Raw genomic sequence first — 20,494 nt, 5'->3', positions numbered from 1 at the left:
AGGAGAGCCATGGGTCCTCCTGTAACACACAGGCCTGGGGGGGAGGGGGCTAGGGAGCACCCCAGAACAAATTAACAGCCTACTGTAGACGTGACAGCATGTTTCATGGACAGACAAAGCCATCAAACTACTTTATATCAAGATCATCAAACAGCCTGGCACTTAGGAGGCTAAAATCTAAGGATCAGGGTTGAAAGCCAGATAGAGCAAGAAATCTGTGAGACTTATCTCCAATAAATCACCAGAAAACCAGCAGTGGCACTGTGGCTCAAAGTGATAGAGCACTAGCCTTGAGTGAAAGAACTCAGGGACAGAGCCTAGGCCCTGAGTTCAAGCCCCACAGCCAACAACAAGAAGAAAAAAATCATCAAGCAGAGTGCACAAGTCAGATGCTGTCAACAGGAATCTCTTAGCTTCTGGGGTGTTTGGATTCCCAAAAACCTAGGTAAGAGACCATGGAGCTGGGCAGAACACAGTAGCCTGGCCAGTCCCTGAACACCTCCGAGCTGACCTGTCCTCCCTTCCAGTTTTGCGACCCCCTATCCCCAGTACAGACTGTCTCTCATACAGCCGCACACTTTTATCTTGTAGGCCCAAGTTCTGCTGCTTATTTGGGGCCCAGCTGGGATCCAGCTGCTCTAGATTGGGAACCTAGTCCACAGGCAGGGGTCCTCACCAGAGCCGGCCCCCAGCTGTCCTTGCTTGTGATGGCTCACCACCTTCCCATAGTGAGCCCGTGCCTCTCTCCATGCCTGGCCTAGCACACAACTCAAGGGGTGGCACCACCCTGTGATGGGCTGTGATCGCTATGGTTACCTGTGGGCCTGGTCTCCAGACAGGCAGGCCCCATGGCACCAGGTGCAGGCCTCAGACTGATTACAGGCTTCCAGCGAGGGGAGCAGGCGGCAGGGGTCAGGGGGCAGGGTCAGTGCCAGCAGGCGACCCAGGGCTACCCCCCCAAAGCCTCCAGAGATATACAGGCGATTGCCCACAGCAGCCACGGCATGGGCCACAGACTCCTCCATTGGGGATCCCACAGATGCTGGGCCTGAGGAAACATGGGCAGAAGAGAAGTCGGTCAGGACAGAGACTCAGAGAGGACAGAGACAGAGTCAATGGAGGATAGAGGTAGGTGTGGAAAAGCAAGGAGGAGACAGGCAAGGACAAATGGACAGGAGATGTACATAGACATCGAAGAAGGAGGAACTGGGCTTCAGTGGCTCATGCCTATAATTCTAGTATTCAGGAGGCTGAGATCTAAGAATTGTGGTTGAGGGCTGGGAAGGTGGCTCAGTGGTAGAGTGCTTGCCTTGCATGCATGAGGCCCTGGGTTTGATTCCTGAGCACCACGTAAGCAGAAAAATCCAGAAGTGGTGCTGTGGCTCAAGTGCTAGAACACTAGCCTTGAGCCTTGAGCTGAGGGACAGTGCCCAGGCCAAGCGACAAAAAAAAAAAAGAATTGTGGTTGAAATCCAGCCCAGATAGAAAAGTCCATGAAAGGGCTGGGAAGGTGGCTCAGTGGTAGAGCACTTGCCTTGCATGCCAGAGGCCCTGGGTTTGATTCCTCAGCACCACATAAGCAAAAAAGAAAAAAGCCGGAAGTGGTGCTGTGGCTCAAGGGGTAGAGGGCTAGCCTTGAGCTGAAGAGCTGAGGGACAGCGCCCAGGCCCAGAGTTCAAGCCCCATGACCGGACCAAAAGAAAGAAAGAAAGAAAGAAAGAAAAGTCCATGAAAACTTTATCTCCAATTAACCACTAAAAAACCAGAAGCAGAGCTGTGGCTCAAAGTGGTAGAGCGCTGGCCTTGAGCAAAAAAGAGCTCAGGGAGCAAGGCACCAGTGACTCACACCTATAACCCTAGTTACTCAGTAGGCTGAGATCTGAGGATCAGTTTGAAGCCAGCCTGGGCAGAAAAGTCTCCCAAGACTTTTTTTGTCAGTCATGGGGTTTGAACTCTGGACCTGGGTGCTGTCCCTGAGCTCTTCAGCTCAAGGCTAGCACTCTACCACTTCAGCCACAGTGCCACTTCTGGTTTCTGGTGATTAATTGGCTGAGTGCTGCAAGGGCATTCAACAAAAGGAGCGTGACATCAGTGGGCTGATGAGGCATTGGAAATCTTTTGGCAGCTCCATGGAGGATTTGCTCCACTTCTGACACCAGCCACCTACTATCTGCCATGAAGAGTCTATCAGTCTCTACCAGAGCAGATGTCTGATGCTGAGCAGTCACAGTGTGAGAATCATGGGGTGAGCTTCACTTGCAAGACATTTCCTGCCTGGGCTGGCTTTGAACCATGAGCCTCAGGTCTCAACCTCCTGAGTAGAGAGGATTACAGGCATGAACCACCAGCATCTGCCCCAAGACTCTTATCTCCAATGACCCACTCAAAAACCAGAAGTGACGCTGTGGCTCAAGTGGTAGAGCACTAGCCTTGAGCACAAAGAGGCTCAGGGACTGTGCTCAGGCCAGAGTTCAAGCCCCACAATCAAAAAAGAGAAAGAGAGAGAGAGAGAAATCGAAGATGACCTTTCGTAGGCTTGAGACACTAGGCAGGGATGGGGCCTTTGTTGGGCAGTCTGAGGAGACCTGCCAATTTTCCTGGGGGTTCTCAGGACAGAGACAAGGCTCCTCCTGGAGAACATGGTGGGGACTCACGCGTGAGATCAGGTAGAAGCCAGGCATTGCAGTTGACCTGGTAGAGCAGAACATCGCTGCTGAACTCATCGGGGTCCGAGCGCCCCCCAAGAACTACCATGGTGTCCCCCAGCAGGGCGGCAGCATGGAAAAGCCGAGGGCGGGGCTGTTGGGAAGACAGAAGTGGGAATGGTCTGTCAGAACTGCCCCCTGCATTGTTCCGTGTGCCCTTTCCCCAGCACATCTGCCACCCCTGGATTTCCCTTTCTATTCACCACCAGCTCACCTCTTCCTTAAGTTCCCCCTCACCCACTTCCTCCAGGAAATTCTCTGGACCTACAAAGCCATCTCCCTTCTCTGGGGGATGGTCCTGCTGCTCCCTGTGAACATGGCCCAGAGCCCTCAAACAAAAACCCACATTTCTCAGTACTTTAAGCAGGCTGAGGGCAAGGGGCTCCCTCAGGCATGGCCCTCTGGGGCTGGGAATGTGGCTTAGTGGTAGAGTGCCTGCCTAGCATGCATGAAGCCTTGGGTTCCATCCCTCAGTACCACATAAACAGAAAAGGCCAGAAGTGGTGCTGTGGCTCAAGTGGTAGAGTGCTAGTCTTGAGAAATAGCAGTTCAGGGACAGTGCCCTGGCCCTGAGTGCAGGCCCCAGGACTGGCAAAAAAAAAATTGTCCTTCCCTGCAGAAAGCTCCCTGTCCCCCATACCAGCATCTTGGCCTTGTGAGGTAGGAAGCACAAGGAGCCTCAGCCTTATGATTTTTTGTTGGCGGTCACAGGGTTTGAACTCAGGGCCTGGGCACTGCTGTCTCTAAGCTTCTTTTGCCCAAGGCTAGTGCTCTACCACTTGAGCCACAGCTCCACTAGGCTTTTTTCATACTTTAGTGGAAATAGAGTCTCACAGACTTTTCCTGCCAGGGTTGGCTTCAAACCGTGATCCTCAGATCTCAGTCTCCTGAGTAGATAGGATTACAGGTGTGAGCCACTGGCCCCTGGCTCAGCCCTACCTTTTACAGATCGAGATCCAGGAAGGGGCCAGGGATATGTGGAGAGTGAGTGCAAAGGTATAGCAAAACCTGGGCCTCTTATCTCCTGATGGAGGAAACTCTCCTCCAAATCAGAGCTGGATAAAGCAAGTGTCTGGGATGTCACAGTTCAGACTGGGAAGTAAGGGAGGCAGTAATAAGGGGTTTGGGGTGTCCTTTGGGCACAGGGAAAGAAGAGTATGTGGCTCCTGCCCCAGGTTTCCTGACCTTTGCCCCCTGAGATGGGGCCAGCAGGCTCCAGGTTCGGTCAGGGCAGTGCAGAGAGTAGAGCTCTGGGGAGGGGGCTGCCAACTCCACGTGAAAACGGAAGCCCCCAAACACGTACAGGGAGTCAGTGGCCTCGTGGTAGACTGCCGAATGACCGTAGAGTCCTGGAGGGGAAAGGATGATCAGAAACAGCTTGAATTTACCACTCCATGCCCAGCCTCCTGGACTCCTCCCCTCCCCAGTGGCCACACCCCTCCCTTGAAAGTGTAGATGATCACTGGACACCAGGAAAAGGAAGAAAACAAACAGTTGGGATGCTCTAACAGGCACAGAGGTGGGAGACAAGATGGCAGGATGTCTGGGGGGTTGGGATCTGGAGGAGTGGTGATCTGTCTTTCAGCCTGGGGAAGAGGGGAACAGGCCATCATGGAGTGTGGAGGGGGCCAGGGAGGGGGGCACCCGCAGAGGAGCTGAAAATATTCCCAGAGCTGGTTCCCAGGGAATCTGAATGGCAGTGAACAGAGCCTGTTTGAAGCCCTGGGCAGCTTGCTCCCAGCCCCACCTGTAGGGGGCGTCCCACTCTGGGCTCCAGACACCCAGGTGCCAGTTGCCAGCTGGTACTCAAACAACTGCTGGTTGAAGCCATTTTCAGGGGAGTAGCCGCCCACCAGGAGCAGAGACAGGCCTCGGCGGGCAGTGAGGCTGTGACCAGCGACTGCCGGCAATTCCACAGTCTGCGGGGCCTGCAGGAGGGAGGGCCAAGGTCACCCAGAGGTCGAAGGTGGGGATCATCTTGTAGGCAGAGGCAAGACTGAGATCCCTAGGACTGGTGAGACCACAGCCCACCAGGGCCCTGCCAGCTGGGCGCACAGGCTCTAGTTGGTTCTGCGGCTTTCAGGCAGCCTCTGCGGTGCCTTTAGGTAGGCCTTGCTCTTCTGCCCTCACTATGCAGCTGGGTGGGCTCTGGCCAGCCTGGCCAGCCACAGCGCCCCAGGCTCTGGGCCAGGATTGGCTCGAGACTAAAAACAGGCACCTAGGTCAACCAATCAAATTAAATTGTGCGATCATCTCTTGTCTGTCTGTCTGTCTCTTTCCTCTGAACCCAACCCATCATGCAGGCGGGCATGGCTTCTGCTGGCAGCAAAGATGGCATGGTGCTACTCTGGTCATCCTGGCTTAGCGTGGCATGGGGGCTGTGACTGGGGTTGTACAGAGGCTCACCTTCTCCTGCCGCCACTGGAGGGTGGTGAGGTTCAGGACCCAGAAGTCACGGGTGACACCACCTGCCGTGAGCCCTCCCAGCAGGTACATGGCCCCACGACCCGCAGACACGTAGGCTGCTGCATGGAAGGAACGGGGAGATGGGCCTGGACCCCCATCCTCAGCTCCCGCCAGCATCTGTGTCCATCGCCGCTCACTCACAGAATACCTGGGGCCAAGGTGGGAAAAAAGAAAAAAAGAATCAAGCTGGGTGCCGGTGGCTCATGCCTGTCATCCTAGCTACTCAGGAGGCTGAGATCTGAGGATCATGGTTCAAAGCCAGCCCAGGCAGGAAAAGTTGGTGAGACTCTTATCTCCAATAAACCACTCAGAAAATCATGGGTGGTGCTGTGGCTCAAGTGGTAGAGCGCTTGCCTTGAGCTGAAGAGCTGAAGGACAGTGCCAGGCCCAGAGTTCAAGCCCCAGGACTGACAAAAAAAAAAAAAAAAAAAAGAAAGAAAGAAAGAAAGAAAAAAAGAAAAAAGAAAAAAAAAAAAGAATCAGTAGTCAGGCACCAGTGGCTCATGCCTGTAATCCTAGCTACCCAGGAGGCTGAGATCTAATGATTGTGGTTCAAAGTCAGCCTGGGCAGGAAAGTCCATGAGACTCTTACCTCCAATGAAACACCAGAAAACCAGAAGTGAAGCTGTGGGTCAAATTGGCAGAGCACTACCCTTGAACAAAAGAGCTGAGGGACAGCACCCAGACCTAGAGTTCAAGACCCACGACTAACAAAAAAAAAAAAAAAAAAAAAAAAAAGCATCAATCTCTGTCATTGTCCAGTCATCCAGGATCCTGAAAAGGGACCCTCCCTGATAGATGTCCCAGCATCCCTTGGGGCCAGTTCCTGTGACAATCATCTCTAGCCCCTGGGGCAGCACTATCCAGAGGACCCCAGTGCCCGTGTCCACTGCTAAGCCTCTTACAGCAGTGTCTCAACAACCTTTGGGATGTCCCCCACCTTAAAGGCTTAGCTTGTGCACTCCCCCAGGTGACTTTTGAGGTAAGCTTCCCTTGCTCAGGTATCCTGCCTTACCTGTACAGGTTTCCCAGCAGACCCTGGGGCAGCCCCAGGCCTCCGAACATCCACAAGGTACCTTCAGGTCCTGCTACCATCGTGTGTCCCAGACGGTGCAGAAAGCGGCTAGCTGTGTCCTAAGGTCATGAGTCAGGGACCAGGGTCAGGAAGGTCAGGGGGCCAGGGATCAGGAAGGTCAGGACAAAGACAAAGCTAGGTTGAGGGTCTCAGGGATGGTCCTAGGAGTAGAGATGAATAGGGGAATGACCCATGAGACAGAGCCAGCTGGACCCCCAACTCACAGCTGAGAGGCGGCTGTCCATGACAGTCTCCCAAACCAGCTGCCCACCATCCAGCTTTGTGGCACAGTCGGGTCCTCCGAAGCCCTCAGCACAGATGCACACGCCCAGGCTCTGAGGACAGTGGAAAAGGGGCTCAGCAGGGGGGGCTCCAGTCACTACTCCTTCCCCTAAAACCCTAGTTGGCCCTGTCCCCCCATACCTGGTTACAAATCCCAGCCCCGGTGTGGGCATTGCAGTTCTCAGGACACAGAGCCATGCGACAATGGGGACCAGCCCAGCCCTGGGGACATCGGCAGAGCCCAGCACCTGCAGCCCCATCCTGGGGTACACACTCCTGGGGGACCGGGCAGCTCCCAGGACCCCCTGAGCCGCAGCGGGCAGAGCCCACAGAGGCATTGAAACCCCAGGATGAGGAGCCATTGGCTTCCCAGTGCAGGACGAGTAGCCCTGTGGAGAAAGAGGGTAGAGACAAAAACCAAGCTTAGCCAGGAAGGGCCGCTGGGCCATCACCATTTATGATCATGGTCAGGATGTGTAGCACATTCTCCCCACCCTGGACCAACCCACCAAGCTCCATCCATTTTACACCCTGCCAATCGCAGGATGGGGTTGCTGCTTCGTGGTACAGCACATGTCTATTATGTAAAAAGCCATGGGTTCAATCCCCAGAAAATGAAAAATAAAAATAAGCCAGGCACTAGAGGCTTACTATCACCCTATGACCCTAGCTATTCAGGAAGCTGAGATCTAAGGATCAAGGTTCAAAGTCAGCCTAGGCAGGGAAGTCCATGAGACTCTTATCTCCAATGAACCACCAGAAAACCAGAAATGGAGCTGGGTCTGAAAGTGGTAGGAGCGCTAGCCTTGAGCAAAAGAGCTCAGGGACAGTGCCCAGGCCCCGAAATCAAGCACCACCAACAAAAGCCTAAATCTCTCTCATTCACCCACTGCTTACCACCTTCTTGAATGCTGTCCAAGCCAGCACCCCACCTCACCCAGACACCAGAGTAATCTCCCACACTCTCATAGATAGACCACATTTTGCCCATGTAATTCTTTTTTTTTGCCAGTCCTGGGGCTTGAACTCAGGGCCTGGGGACTGTCCCTGAGCTTTTTTGCTCAAGGCTAGTGCTTTACCATTTGAGCCACTTCTGGCTCTTTCTCCTTATATGGTACTGAGGAATCAAACCCAGGGCTTCATGCAAGCTAGGCAAGCACTCTACCATTAAGCCACACTCCCAGCTCTGCCCATATAATTCTTACAAGCATAAACCTGACCCCATCCCATAGAAGCAACAAGCCTCCCACAGCTCTTATGTAATTAATTACATGATGTGTTGTGATACATAAAATACGCCTCAATAAAGTTTTTTGTTTTTTATTTTTGTAGGTTATGGGTCCTGAACTCTCAACCTGGGTGCTGACCTGAGCTCTTCAGCTCAAGGCTAGTGCTCTACCATTTGAGCCACAGTGCCACTTTCAGTTTTTGAGTGGTTAATGGGAGATAAGAGCTTCATGGGGACTTTTCTGCCCAGGCTGGCTTTGAACCATGATCCTCAGATCTTAGCCTCCTGAGTAGCTAGGATTATAGGTGTGTGCCACCAGTGCCTGGCTAGTAGATGTGTTTTATATACCATCCTTAAAGACTGCTCTTTTTTCCCCCCAGAACTAGGTGTAAGCCACCAGCACATGGCTGGCACTGTGCTTTAATACTTAAGTCACATCCCCAAACCTTTTTAGCCTCCTGAATAGTTAGGATTATAGATGTGAGCCACCAAACCCAGCTAAAATATTTTTTCAGGCTCCCACAGACACCCAAGGAAGCTCCATGGCCTCCTACTCTCCCTTGTACCCCGTGGACCACTGAGGCCCAAAACAGAAGAGTCCTATCAGCCAGACAAGGAACTGTGTCTGTCCCTGGACTAGAACCTGAATCCTAGCCCAGTGAGGTGACAAGCACAGGAACAAAGGATTTGCAGCCCTAACAAGGGTTAGAGGTGTGGCTTAGTGGTAGAACACTTGGCCCAGTATGTAAGAGGCTCTGGGTTCCATTCCACCCCCAGCCACCTTACCAGACAGAGCCTGCACAGTGAGAGGCCTGTCCCGCCGCTGGCCACAGAAGGCAGCAATGAGGCTACGGTCTGACTGGACAACACCCGTATCCAGGAAGCGTGGGAATCCATCAAAAGCCAGGACATAGCTCAGCTGAGGATGCAGAGTAAAGAGTTAGGGGATCAGCAGGACAAGAAAGAAGGGAACTGTGGTAGGAGAGCTTCAGGAGAAGAGGACAGAGCTGGGCACAATACAAGTCTATAATCAAGATACTTAGGAGGCTGAAGCAGGAGGATCATGAGCAAAGACTGGACTATGTCTGATAGAGAGAAAGAGATGACAGATAGATAGATAGATAGATAGATAGATAGATAGATAGATAGATAGATAGGGAAAAGAGCTGTTTGAACAGCCAGGACAAACAATCCAGCTATGTCTTAGAGGTCATTCCTCTCATTTCTATGTTCTAAGCAGACAAGACTAATCAATCAGACACTCTTGCACTGATCTCTTTTTCAATACACAGCTTCTAGCAGGCACTACCAATTGACACAAGGTGTGAAACTGCAGTATTCTTGGTCTGGAGAAGGGAGACGGGAGTTCAGGAACCAGGAAGAGAACCAGGAAAGAGCCAGACCTGTGGACTTAGGGACAAAGGGCTGGATATTCTTTAGAACAGAGTTTGGGATATGGAAACAAGGGGTCAGGGCCTGACTGGGAACCTAGACTGGGTTGGAGACATGGTCCTAGTTTTTTGCTGCACTCTAGCCTTCCAGTGCTTACCGTGCAGGGGGTGCTGCTATCCGGGGAGAAGGTGAGGGTGAGTGGTGGACAAAGGGTCCCAGGGGCGCAGGGCTGCAGCTCCTCGGTGGCTGAGACGACCCACACACAGTAGGAAAGACCCGGCCCAGCTCTTGCTGCCCCACCTCCTGGAGGCAGCAGCCCCCCAAACCGGCGGGAGCCCAGAGCCACTGAGGACACGTTGGTGAGAAGGGCACGCCCCCCACACTCTCGGAAGCAGGAGCCACCAGCCCTGTGGGGATGGAGGAGAGCCAGCATCAGACCAGTCCTGACCTGCTTCACGCCATGGTAGCCCTGAGCCCACCCAGGCCAGCTCTGCCAGCCCTCTGGCTCACCGGGGGTCTCCATAGTAGCCTGGGGAGCACAGCTGGCAGTGGGCCCCCTCCGTGTGGTCCTGGCAGAAGCAGAGCCCGCTGAGGTTGTCACAGTGGCCGCGGCGTGGGTCCCCATGCCCGTTACACTGGCAGGGCCGGCAGCCACCCGAGCCTGTGGCGTTGCCAAAGCTGCCCGGTCGGCACCGCTCGCAGTGCTCTCCCCAGGTCCAGTCTGTGAAGACCCAAGCAGGAGGGGACAATCAGGAACAAGGACAGAAGGATCCCCGACCAACGGGCTCTGCCGATCCCTGACCCCCTCCCCTGTTGACTCAAAGGGGAGAAACTGAGGGGAGACACAAGAATTCCCAATAGGGAAATGAGGCTCAGCCCAAGATGGTGGCAATCAAAACCTGCTGGGATCAGGAACTGGGACTTGGGACTCACTGCTGCCTGAGGGGAAATTGAGGGAGGAGGCCCCTTAAGGCGTGCCTGGGCTTGGGGCTGCAGCTGCTCACCCTGACATTCGTCACAGAAGCCAGGCCCCCGCTTGCGGCAGTGGCTATGGAAGTTGCACCCACAGTCTCGGGAGCAGCGGGGCGCAGGGGGCCCTGGGGCTGGAGTGGGAGGGGGCAGGTCGGATGTCCAGCCCAGGTCACACACGCAGGTGAAGTCAGGGGGTCCACTGCAGACACCATGGCCACAGTCCTCCAGGCATCTGAAGGAGAGTGGTGGGGATAAGGAGAGGAGATCGGGGGAGTGGGTCCCTGACCCCCCCAAGACAACCCATCATCTCCACTCCCAATGACATCCTCCCAAATGGGCAGCCTGTTCTCACAGTCCTGATGTGTGATGCTGTCTCCAAGACAACTACAGCACGCATGCTGATAGCCTATCTCCATAGCAACCACCTGTCACCACTGTGGAAACCCTCTTTTAACTAGGTCCTCCTCCATCTCTGTAGCAATGCCAAAGATGGCGACCCCCAGGCTGAGTATACTGTTTCCATGGTAACTGGAGTTACCTTGGGTACCCTGGCACTCAATTGAGGTCCTTGTCTGAAGAGTGAATCCCCCAGGCTCACTGGGGGTGCTGCCTCCATCAAGGAGCCTCAAGCCCGCGCCCATCTCCATGGCAACCCCGCCTCACTCACGTGCGGTTGCAGTGTGTGATGCCATCGCCCTGGTAGCCGCGCTGGCAGTGACACTCATAGCTGAGGGGCGTGTTCAGGCAGGTCGCCCGCGGGTGACACCGTGCCAGGCCCAGGCGACACTCGTCCACATCTGGACAACGGGCATAAGCCCAGCGGGCAGGGAGGGCCACTGAAAGCCCCAGGCCCTGGCTCACCCAAAGGGAGCAGTTCCCTCCTCCCAGAGGCCCAGAGAAGTCTCCCTGCAGACACCTGTGGCGGGGGGAGGGGACAGGGGCAGCACAGAAACAGCACAACATTGACAGGGAAGGGGGAAGAAACAATATAAAGAGGAAGAAGGGAGAGAAAAAGAGGGGAGAAGGAAAGAGATACGAAAGAAAAAGACAGATCACAGGATGGGGGACAGGTAACAGGGCGGTGAAACAAAGGAGACATTAGAACCACTGAGGAGAGAGGGCCACACGCCCCTCCTTCCCCATCCCAGCCTCTCGCCAGCCCCCCCCTCACCGTCCCAGAGTGGGGTTGTCTTCGTTGCCACACCAGCCACACTCGTGGCTCTGCAGACACTCGTGGCAGGTCAGGAAGCCGCTGCAGCTCCGGCACCGCGGCTCTGAGTGCACACTGCAAGGGGACAGGTGGGAGGGAGCGGGGTCAGAGCCCCGGGCACCTCGCTGGTGTAAGCCCCCATTCCATCCGCCCAGGCCCCAGGGGCATACCTGTCGTCCCAGCCACGGCAGCCCCCATGTGGGTACCGGGCCAGGTAAGCAGCAAACAGGAAGCAGGTGTGGGTGGACTGGCACCAGGCACACTGGCTGGAATTGGCCAAGCAGTCCTCACAGGTCAGGCGCCTGGGGCAAGGAGTCAGGTGGGTCATTGCAGCCCCGCCCCCTGGGGACACCCCACCCACACCCTGGGCCCTGCCAGGCTCACTGGCTACAGAGTGGGGGACACTCTTCCGGGCTTTTCAGGGCGCCCCGGCCGCGGCCCCGCCGGCTGCAGGCTGCATCCCCTTTGCGGCTGGAGCTCTGATGCCACTCACAGAAGAGATCCTGGGTGGGAGGGGGTGGTGAAGGAGTGACCTCTTGGGCCCCCAATGCCCATCCCATCACCTGTGGCAAGCCACTGCCCCCCTCACCCACTTTCTCAGTCCAACTACCTGTCTCCAATGTCTGCTTCTCTGCACCCCGCTTCATCTACAGACCTTAAACTTGGCCTACTCAGTAGCCCACCCCCAATGGGGGCCCATGATGGTGGGGAGGGCAGGATTCAACTACTGTCACTCAATAGGTGGCCAAGGAGCCAATGCAATAATAGATAGGCCCAGGAGCCTGCATAAAAGACCACCCAGAACCAATGAATGGGATTTAGAGACTTCTCCAGGGTGGATAGAGTGAGGTGGGGAAGTAAAGGAGGAAGGGGAGCTGGGTGCCAGTGGCTCATGCTTATAATCCTAGCTACTCAGGAGGCTGAGATCTGAGGATCATGGTTTGAAGTCAGCTTGGGCAATAAAGTCTGTGAAACTCTTGTCTTTATTAAACTACCAAAAAATATCCTGGGCATTGGTAGCTCATGCCTCTCAGGAGGCTGAGGTCTAAGGACTGCAGTTCAAAGCCAGCTAGAGGGGGCTGGGAAGGTGGCTCAGTGGTAGAGCGCTTGCCTTGCATGCCTGAGGCCCTGGGTTCAATTCCTCAGCACCACATAAGCAAAAAGAAAAAAATGGAAGAGTGGCGCTGTGACTCAAGTGGTAGAGCGCTAGCCTTGAGCTGAAGAGCTGAGGGACAGCACCCAGGCCCAGAGTTCAGGCCCCACGACGGGACCAAAAAACCAAAAAACAAAAAACAAAGCCAGCTAGAGAAGGAAAGAAAAGACTGGTTTCTGGTGAGAAAATGGTAAGTGCAGCTGTGGCTCAAAGTGGTAGAGTGCTAGACTTAAACAAAAAAGTGCCCAAGCTCTGAGTTCAAGCCCCATGACTGACCAAAAAAAAAAAAATCCCACTGAAAAAGCTAAGTGGAGGAAGTGGAGCTGTGGTTCAAAGGTATAGAGCACTAACCTTGAGCAAAAATAGCTCAGGGACAGAGTCCAGGCCTTGAGTTCAAGCCCCATAACCCCCCCCACATACACACCCCAATAAAAAAGAAAAGTTGGTACTTTAGGGCTGGGAATGTGGCTTAGTGGTAGAGTGCTTGCCTAGCATGCATGAAGCCCTGGGTTTGATTCCTCAGTACCACATATACAGAAAAAGCCAGAAATGGTGCTGTGACTCACTCAAGTGGTAGAGTGCTAGCTTTGACAAAAAGAAGCTTAGGCACAGCAGCACATAGGCCCTGAGTTCAAGCCCCAGGACCAGCACCAAAAAAATAGAAAGAAAGACAGGGAAAGCGATTCACATGCCCTACAAGGGGCACATCATGGCTCCCAGGTGCCTGAACCCATTTCCTCTGTGCCCCACCTGGCTCTGAGAACCCCTATCTGTCCCCTCCCCAGGGCTCCTCAGCTGCAGGCCGCCCTGCCCCAGTTGCCTACTCTGGCTGCATCAACCTGAGAACCCCCTGTGGCTCGGCAGGCACCTGGGTGCAAGCGTGGCAGTCGCGATGCTCCTCGCAGAGGGGGCAGAGGGCTGGAACCAGTACCAGTAGGGAGCCGCCAGCCCCATCATCCTCACAGCGGGCCCCGCCCTGGCGCAGGTGGCAGGTGGCACTGCTCAGGCACCAGCCACAGCCCTGGTCTGCTAGGCAGCCCAGACAGGAGGTATAGGAGGTGCAGGCAGAGGAGCGGTAGGGCTCCAAAAAGAAGAAGGAGATCTCCTGGGGACAAGACATACAAGGGCCAGAAGTCAGGGCAGAGATTGGGGGTGGGGGTGGCGGGCAGGGAGGAGTGGGGGAGTAGGACCAGGGTTCTGAGCTGACAATGGAGTTACAGGTTTGGACAGGAAGAGAATTCAGCATAGAAAGGCAGGATTTAGGAAAACAGCACCCAGAAGGTATCTGAATTCAAGAGTAGAGATAGAAAAACAAAGTATGGGGCTGGAATGTAGCTCAGTGGCAAAGTACTTGCCTAGCAAGTGCAATGTCCTGGGTTCAATCCTCAGTACCAAGAAGGAAGAGATTTTAAAAAAAAAAAAAAAAAGCTGGGCTCTGGTGGGTCACTCCTGTAATCCTAGCTACTCAGGAGGCTGAGATCTGAGGATCATGGTTTGAAGACAATCCAGGCAGGAAAGTCTGTGAGGCTCTTACCTCCAATTAATTACCAACTACCAAAAAGCCGTAAGTGGAGAGGATCTGTGACTCAAGTGGTAGAGTACCACCCCAGAGCACAAAAGTCAGGGCCATTGCTCAGTCTCTGAGTTCAAGCCCCAGGATGAGCACAAAACAAAACAAAAATCAAACCATAGAGGGCAGGAAATCAGATGTTAGCATACGAGGTCTAGGCTCGGGGGTTACTCACTCAAGGAACACTTGTGCCTGTCATGCCTAGGGTCCTGGGTTCCACCCCCAGCAATTCCTCCCAAAATGGCCCAAGAATATGGAGTCAGGTCATGGTTTGGGATCAGTGGCTAGAATCTAGAAGGCTTAAAGTGCTGTCCAGAGTTCAGAAGACAAGTGTCAGCTGGGCACCGGTGGCTCACGCCTAGCTACTCAGGAGGCTGAGATCTGAGGTTTGTGGTTCAAAGCCAGCCTGGGCAAGAAACTCTGTGAGACTCTTATCTCCAATAAGCCACTAGAAAACCAGAAGTGGCGCTGTGGTTCAAGCAGTAGAGTGCTCGCTTTGAGCTAAAGAGCGCAGGGACAGCGCCGAAGCCCAGACTTCAAGCCCCACAACCGACAAAAAAAAAAGACAAGTGCCAAGGGGTCAGAGGTTAGCCAAGAAGTCAGAGTTTATAGTCTGGGGATTGGAAAGCTCAGGGGCTGTGAAGTCAAGGCTGGGTACTCACGCTGCCACCTGGCACGCCAGTCCGATCCCACAGCAGGGTGAGCTCACTGTGCCCGGGGCCAGCAGAGCCATTCAGCTGGCCTCGGATCTCCACTGCATACTTGTGGCCTCGCCCGGGCAGCGGGAAGAGGCGAGCGGACCCTGGACGCTGTAGCCGCCTAGTCTCCTTCTCCTGCTGAGCCACCCAGCGCCCCACCTCCTCCTGTGGGGAAGGAGTGAGTCTCAGACAGTGCCTTTGGAAAGCTTCACAGGACCCTCTTGAACCCCACGTCCTCCTGCGGGGAGAGGGCCTCAGAGTTCCTCAGATCCCCAAGAAGCTACAAAGTGCCCTCAAGACCCTATAGGCCAACCGCCTCAGGGAAATCTAACTTGGTAACCCAAACCTCCCCCTACATTCTCCAATCTCCCCTCTTCCCCCTAATCTTTGTATGTGTGCAAGCTCCAGTACTGGAGCTTGAACTCAGGGCCTGGGTGCTGTCCCTCAGCTTCTTTTGCTCAAGTCTAGTGCTCTACCACTTGAGTCACAGCTCCACTTCTGGCTTTTTGGTGGTTCATTGAAGTTAAGAGTCTCACAGATTTTTCCAGGCTGGCTTTGAACTGCGATCCTCAGATCTCAGCCTCCTGAGTAGCTAGGATGACAGGAGTAAGACCAGCACCTGGCCCCTCAAATCTTGTTCCTAGTTGAAAGCCCCAATGTACCCCTCCTGTGCTAACAGTCCATCCCATGCCTGTAATTACCGTATCAACATACCTTGACCCCATTATTTACCAACCCCTCCTCCCGAGCCCAGCCCCCAAACATCCCAGGCTCCCTCACCATGTTCTCTGTGTCAGGACCACGTGCCATCCGAGCCAGGACGTGTAGGCGCTGGGCCCGGGCCCACACGGCCACATCTTCACCCCCTGGGCCACCAGGCCCTCCCGGCAGCAGCGGGTGGATAAAACCCCGGTAAACCAGAGACACATCTGTCTCTGGGCTGGGCGTCAGGGTGATGGTTGTACTGCGGACAATGGAGACCTGTACCAACAGCAAAGGGGCAAATGTTTGAGACCCTCTCTCATCTCTAACCCCATTTCAGGCCATGTCAGGGCCAGAGAATGACCAACCCTACTTCCCCATTTCATCAAGTGAGAAACTGAGGTAGAGAGCAGGGGTTAGGTGGGGAGCCAAAGCCCACTTGATCCCAGTCCCTGCTCATCTCCAGATCACATTAAAAGTCCAGGACTAAGGAACTGGGTACCAGTGGCTCATGCCTGCAATCCCAGCTACTCAGGGGGCTGAGATCTGAGGATCAAGATTTGAAGCCAGCCCCAGACAGACAAATCAGAGAGACAAAGCCAAAAGTGAAGGTGTGGCTCAAGTGGTAAAGTGCTAGCCTTGAGCCAAAAAATGTTCAGGGATAGTGCCCAGGCTCTGAGTTCAAGCCCAGAATAGCGCACGCATGCACACTCTCTCACTCACACTCACACTCATTCACACACACACACACACACACACACACACACACATACACACACGTATACACAAATTCTCAGCTAGGTGCCAGAACTTAGAGGGCCCTAGACTGTAATCTTCCTATTGTCACCACCCAAGTAGCTGAGATTAAAGGCATGCATCATCATACTCAGCCCATATTAGATGCTTGAATGTAAAGACTTTCAGAGTAAACACAAAAATGAGGCTGTAACTCAGTGTAGGGTGCATACTTAGCCTGCACAAGGTACTGAGTTCCATCCCTAGTAACACCTCCCCCCCCACACACACACCCTCCACACACACACCCTCCACACACACCACACACACACACACACACACACACACACACACACACACACACACACACACACACACACACACACACACACACACACACCCTCCCTCCCTCCCTCCCTCCACACATACAAGCTCCAAGCTCAGGATCATCAACATTTCACAGAGGAGAGACCCTCTCTTGCTTCCCACCTTGTCGGGCTGGGAGACGTTAGGCGGCTGCTGGAAGGTGAGCAGGTGCAGGCCAGGCAGGAAGCTCTGGGTGACACAGGCCTCCAGGGAAGTGACAAAGACAGGTGCTGGCCCCCACCAGCCCACGGTGCCTGAGATCTGCTCCCCTCGGCAGCGGGCTTGCTCTGGAAGGAAGGGAAGTAGGGAATGAGAGGGTCTGTATGGAGGAAGCGGGGGTGGGGGGAGGAGGGGGGCTGTGACACCCATCCTCCACCCACTGCCACTAACACTCACCAGGCCGAGGGAGACAGCTTTCATTGTGCACACACCAGCCCAGTGCACCAGGCCCCCGGGGAGGGCCCGTGGGGCTGCTGAAGGCCAGGCATGCCTGGCAGTCACTCAGGAGGCGGCCCAGGCCCAGGCAGCTGGCAGCTGGACACTGCAAGGGAGGTTGGGCACAGGGCTCTCTGTCTACCCGGGCTGAAGGGATCTGGGCTGGGCTGTGGATACAGGGGTCCTGGCATGAAAGTAACTAGCACATTGTGGACTGGGGAAGGGGAGCTGGGTAGCAATGCAGGGGAGGCCAGGGGGACCCAGGGACAAGCTGGTGGGAGCCAGAGGTTCAGCGGTCAGTCATGAGCAGAAATGAGGATTGTGGTGTGAGAACAAGGGCTGCAAATGGGAGCAGCCACTGACCCCTTGGCTTAGGCAGAGGGAGGGCCAGGAGGGCGGCAGATGGGGGTGTCACTCACGGGCCCTAAGAGGGTCCCAGGAGGGGGTGCGGCCTGGCAGGCCCCCTGACACCAGCTGCATTCAGGGTCTCTGGAGCACACGCTGTGGTCGGTGTACATGGAGCAGTAGTCCAAGTGGTACTGTAAAGAGACAGGGAAAGAGGGGAGCCCTGTTCAATCCTGGGGTCTACCTGTCCCCCAACCCCTCTGATCACTCAGCACCGAGGACCCAACCATCCCTTACCCAGGACCCTCTAGTACCGCCTCCCTCCTCTGTGGGGACCAGACCACCCTCTCCCTGTCTTCCCAGTGCTCACATCTGGGGCAGGAGCCTGAAACACGAAGGGGGGCACCTTGTAGGCCATCAAGTCCCCCCGAGGCCGGCCACTGTACCCCCCAGCCACCAACAGGACACTGCCACCAAGCACAGCTGCCACGTGTGAATACCGACCGCTAGGGGGTGCTGCTCGGCCTAGAAGAACAGACATGCCCCCCCCAAGAACATTAGACTCCCCCCTGACACACACACATCCTCCTTCACGTTCATGAGCCTCACCCAGCCTCCATCCCACCCACAAAGGAAGCTGCAGGAGGTCCAGCTCGGCACTGGCTGTAATTCTCTCACCTCAACATCCCTGTCCAAGTCATCTTTCATCTTTTAGACAGAACATGCTCTAAAGGGCAAAATTTTGTGGGTTCAAATCACGAGTCAACCAATAGCTATGTGACCTGAGGCAGAACATACGACTTCTCTGAATCCTGACTTCTCTGTAAGTGAGGCCACCATCCCACGCTCCTCTCTGGTGATGGCCCCTAATGTCCTTTTGGGAAACCATCCTTTTCCCCACTGTGTGGGCACATGAGTGGAGCTGGCAGAAGTAGGGCCTGAGCGCAAGTCTGTCAGTCTCAGGAACTGATCCAGAAAAGAGCAACCTCCTTCCTCTGGGCATTTTAAGGGAGCAGATTTAATCCAAGCTGGTGACCATCTACACAGGGCAAACCCAGAGGGAAGTGAACCTAGCTGAGAACTGGAGACAGAAAAGGTGGGTGCTTTCAGTGAACTTGGATCCAGCTCAGCCTGAAGCTTTTACTTAAGTGAACCAAGATGTTCTCCTTTGTGCTCATACCAGCTGGGCTGAGTTTCTGGCACATACAACCAAGAGTCCTGACAGGCAAATGTTCAGTGAATGGTCATTTCCCAGCCTTCAGACTGACCCCTGCACAAACCATGGGGTTTGGCCCAAAGAATCATAAAAAATAAACAATTTGCCAGGCGCTGGTGGCTCATGCCTGTCATCCTAGCTACTCAGGAGGTTGAGATCTGAGGATCAAGGTTCAAAGCCAGCCTGGGCAGGAAAGTCCATGAGACTCTTATCTCCAATTAACCACCAGAAAACCAGAAGTGGTCTGTGGCTCAAGTGGAAGAGTGCGTCTTGAGCTGAAGAGCTCAGGGACAGCACCCAGGCCCAGAGTTCAAGCCCCCTCACTGACCAAAAAAAAAAAAAAAAAAGGAACAAGCTGAGCCCTTTTCTGGGCTCTTCATGCTTCGTGCATTCCCTCAACATACTCTCATGACACCCCAGTGCCCCTGCGTGAGAGGCAAGGTGAATGAGGCTTGCAAGATTAAGGGCTGGCTGGGGCAAGTGGCTGTTTGGAGCCAGCCATTTTGATCCTGCCACTTGCCCACTATGACCCTAAAGAAGTCTCTGCTTCTTAGCAGCTACCTGTAGTTGACACACAAAATCTGAGACATCTAGACACACAAAACCTGGGGCAGCTGGACATACAAAACCTGGGCTGGGAACTACGTCCCCTGCTGCTGCACCTGCCTCCCAGCTCCACGGTGACGCGGCCAGTCCTGTCTTGGGTCCAGGCTTGCCTCTGGAGGCAAAAGGCTGCCTGGATCACCACGAGACGGGGTCTGGCTCCTGCCCAGATTCAGTGTGGGAGAGCCCTCAGAATTGCTCACCCTCAGGGGTGCCTGGAGGGGCCAGCTCGGCCCCCGATACCCACTGGTGGCAGCCAAGGTGGTAGAAGAAGATGCCATCTTCGTAGCACTTTTCTTCCTGGTAATGGGTGTGCACGTTACCCCCTGGGGAAGGAGGAAAGGGGCACAGCTGTTGAGTCCAATGGAGGTGAGGTACCCAGGCAGGGAGCCTCAGGTCAGGCTGGCTTGTGGCGCCTGGCAGTGGGCAGGATGGGGGGCCTTCTCACCATAGATCACCATGTAGTTGCCCAGGACGCTGGCTGTGTGGAAGGCTCGCTCTCGGGGGCCCTGTAGCCCTTCCCGGCCCTTCAGGGTGGTCCACACGCGCCGGTCCACATGGAAGAGCTCTGTGGAATTTACCCTTACAGAGAACCTACAGGGGCAGGCAAGGAAGAAGCTCTGGGTAAGAAGGGGAGAGCTAAGCCCTACCTCCCCTGGGCTCTCAGGAGCTCTGCTATCATGTGGGAAGGAGACCAGAGTCAATGCTCTTCCTCCCTAGATGCTTGCTGTGGGCAGAACCCAGATCAGATGAGTTGTCTGCATAATCTAATCAGAACTGGACACAAGAATGAATGAATGAATGAATGAATGAGTGAATGGAGCGTATGGAAGAACACTGGCCAGGAAAGTTAATAAAGAATCACAAACGGCTAGGTGCTGGTAGTTCACTCCTGTAATCCTAGCTATTCAGGAGGCTGCAATCTGAGGATCGCAGTTCAAAGCCAGCCAGCACAGGAATCTATGAGATTCTTATCTCCAGTTAACCACTAGAAAACTGGAAATAGAACTATGGCTCAAAGTGGTAGAACACTAGCAAAAGACCTCAGGGACTACGCCCAGGTCCTGAGTTTGAGCTCCAAGACTGTAAAATAAATAAATAAATCAGTGTGTGGGAAGGTGAGTGTGTAAACAAATGAATGAGGGAGTCTGTTAGTGGCCACAGCCTTTTTGGGGAGAAGAATGGGAGTGGGGATAGTTCTGGAGATGAAACTCAGGGCCTCCCACCTGCTAGACACCTTGGTCTACACCTCAGACCTTCTGCCTTTAGATTTATTTTTGGATAGAGTTTTGCTTACTTTGCCTAGGCTGACCGGGACCCATGATCCTCCTACCTCCACCT

General features: G+C 54.5%; 1 protein-coding gene across 1 annotated transcript in view; it reads right to left on the bottom strand.

The window, feature by feature from the left end:
- Positions 1-20,494, bottom strand: part of Megf8 (multiple EGF like domains 8) — a 40,630-nt gene that overhangs the window by 11,116 nt on the left and 9,020 nt on the right. The window contains exons 7-31 of the mRNA XM_069998941.1: positions 19,602-19,747; positions 19,357-19,479; positions 17,705-17,859; positions 17,409-17,528; positions 16,951-17,095; positions 16,678-16,841; positions 15,532-15,732; positions 14,716-14,916; positions 13,352-13,588; positions 11,715-11,833; positions 11,501-11,632; positions 11,292-11,405; positions 10,788-11,036; positions 10,153-10,352; positions 9,659-9,869; positions 9,306-9,555; positions 8,543-8,675; positions 6,670-6,917; positions 6,471-6,581; positions 6,187-6,305; positions 5,112-5,319; positions 4,453-4,633; positions 3,891-4,054; positions 2,655-2,799; positions 817-1,048 (exon numbers count right to left, since the gene is read on the bottom strand). Of these exons, the coding sequence (XP_069855042.1) occupies positions 817-1,048; positions 2,655-2,799; positions 3,891-4,054; positions 4,453-4,633; positions 5,112-5,319; positions 6,187-6,305; positions 6,471-6,581; positions 6,670-6,917; positions 8,543-8,675; positions 9,306-9,555; positions 9,659-9,869; positions 10,153-10,352; positions 10,788-11,036; positions 11,292-11,405; positions 11,501-11,632; positions 11,715-11,833; positions 13,352-13,588; positions 14,716-14,916; positions 15,532-15,732; positions 16,678-16,841; positions 16,951-17,095; positions 17,409-17,528; positions 17,705-17,859; positions 19,357-19,479; positions 19,602-19,747 (4,308 nt within the window). The remainder of the gene's footprint in view (positions 1-816; positions 1,049-2,654; positions 2,800-3,890; positions 4,055-4,452; positions 4,634-5,111; positions 5,320-6,186; positions 6,306-6,470; positions 6,582-6,669; positions 6,918-8,542; positions 8,676-9,305; positions 9,556-9,658; positions 9,870-10,152; positions 10,353-10,787; positions 11,037-11,291; positions 11,406-11,500; positions 11,633-11,714; positions 11,834-13,351; positions 13,589-14,715; positions 14,917-15,531; positions 15,733-16,677; positions 16,842-16,950; positions 17,096-17,408; positions 17,529-17,704; positions 17,860-19,356; positions 19,480-19,601; positions 19,748-20,494) is intronic.

The sequence above is a fragment of the Dipodomys merriami genome, unplaced genomic scaffold (genome assembly GCF_024711535.1).
Source record: "Dipodomys merriami isolate MVZ:Mamm:240054 unplaced genomic scaffold, mDipMer1.0.p SCAF_52, whole genome shotgun sequence".
Classification (NCBI taxonomy): domain Eukaryota; kingdom Metazoa; phylum Chordata; class Mammalia; order Rodentia; family Heteromyidae; genus Dipodomys; species Dipodomys merriami.
Note: the sequence above shows the minus strand (reverse complement) of the source record. Positions and strands in the feature narration are given on the sequence as shown.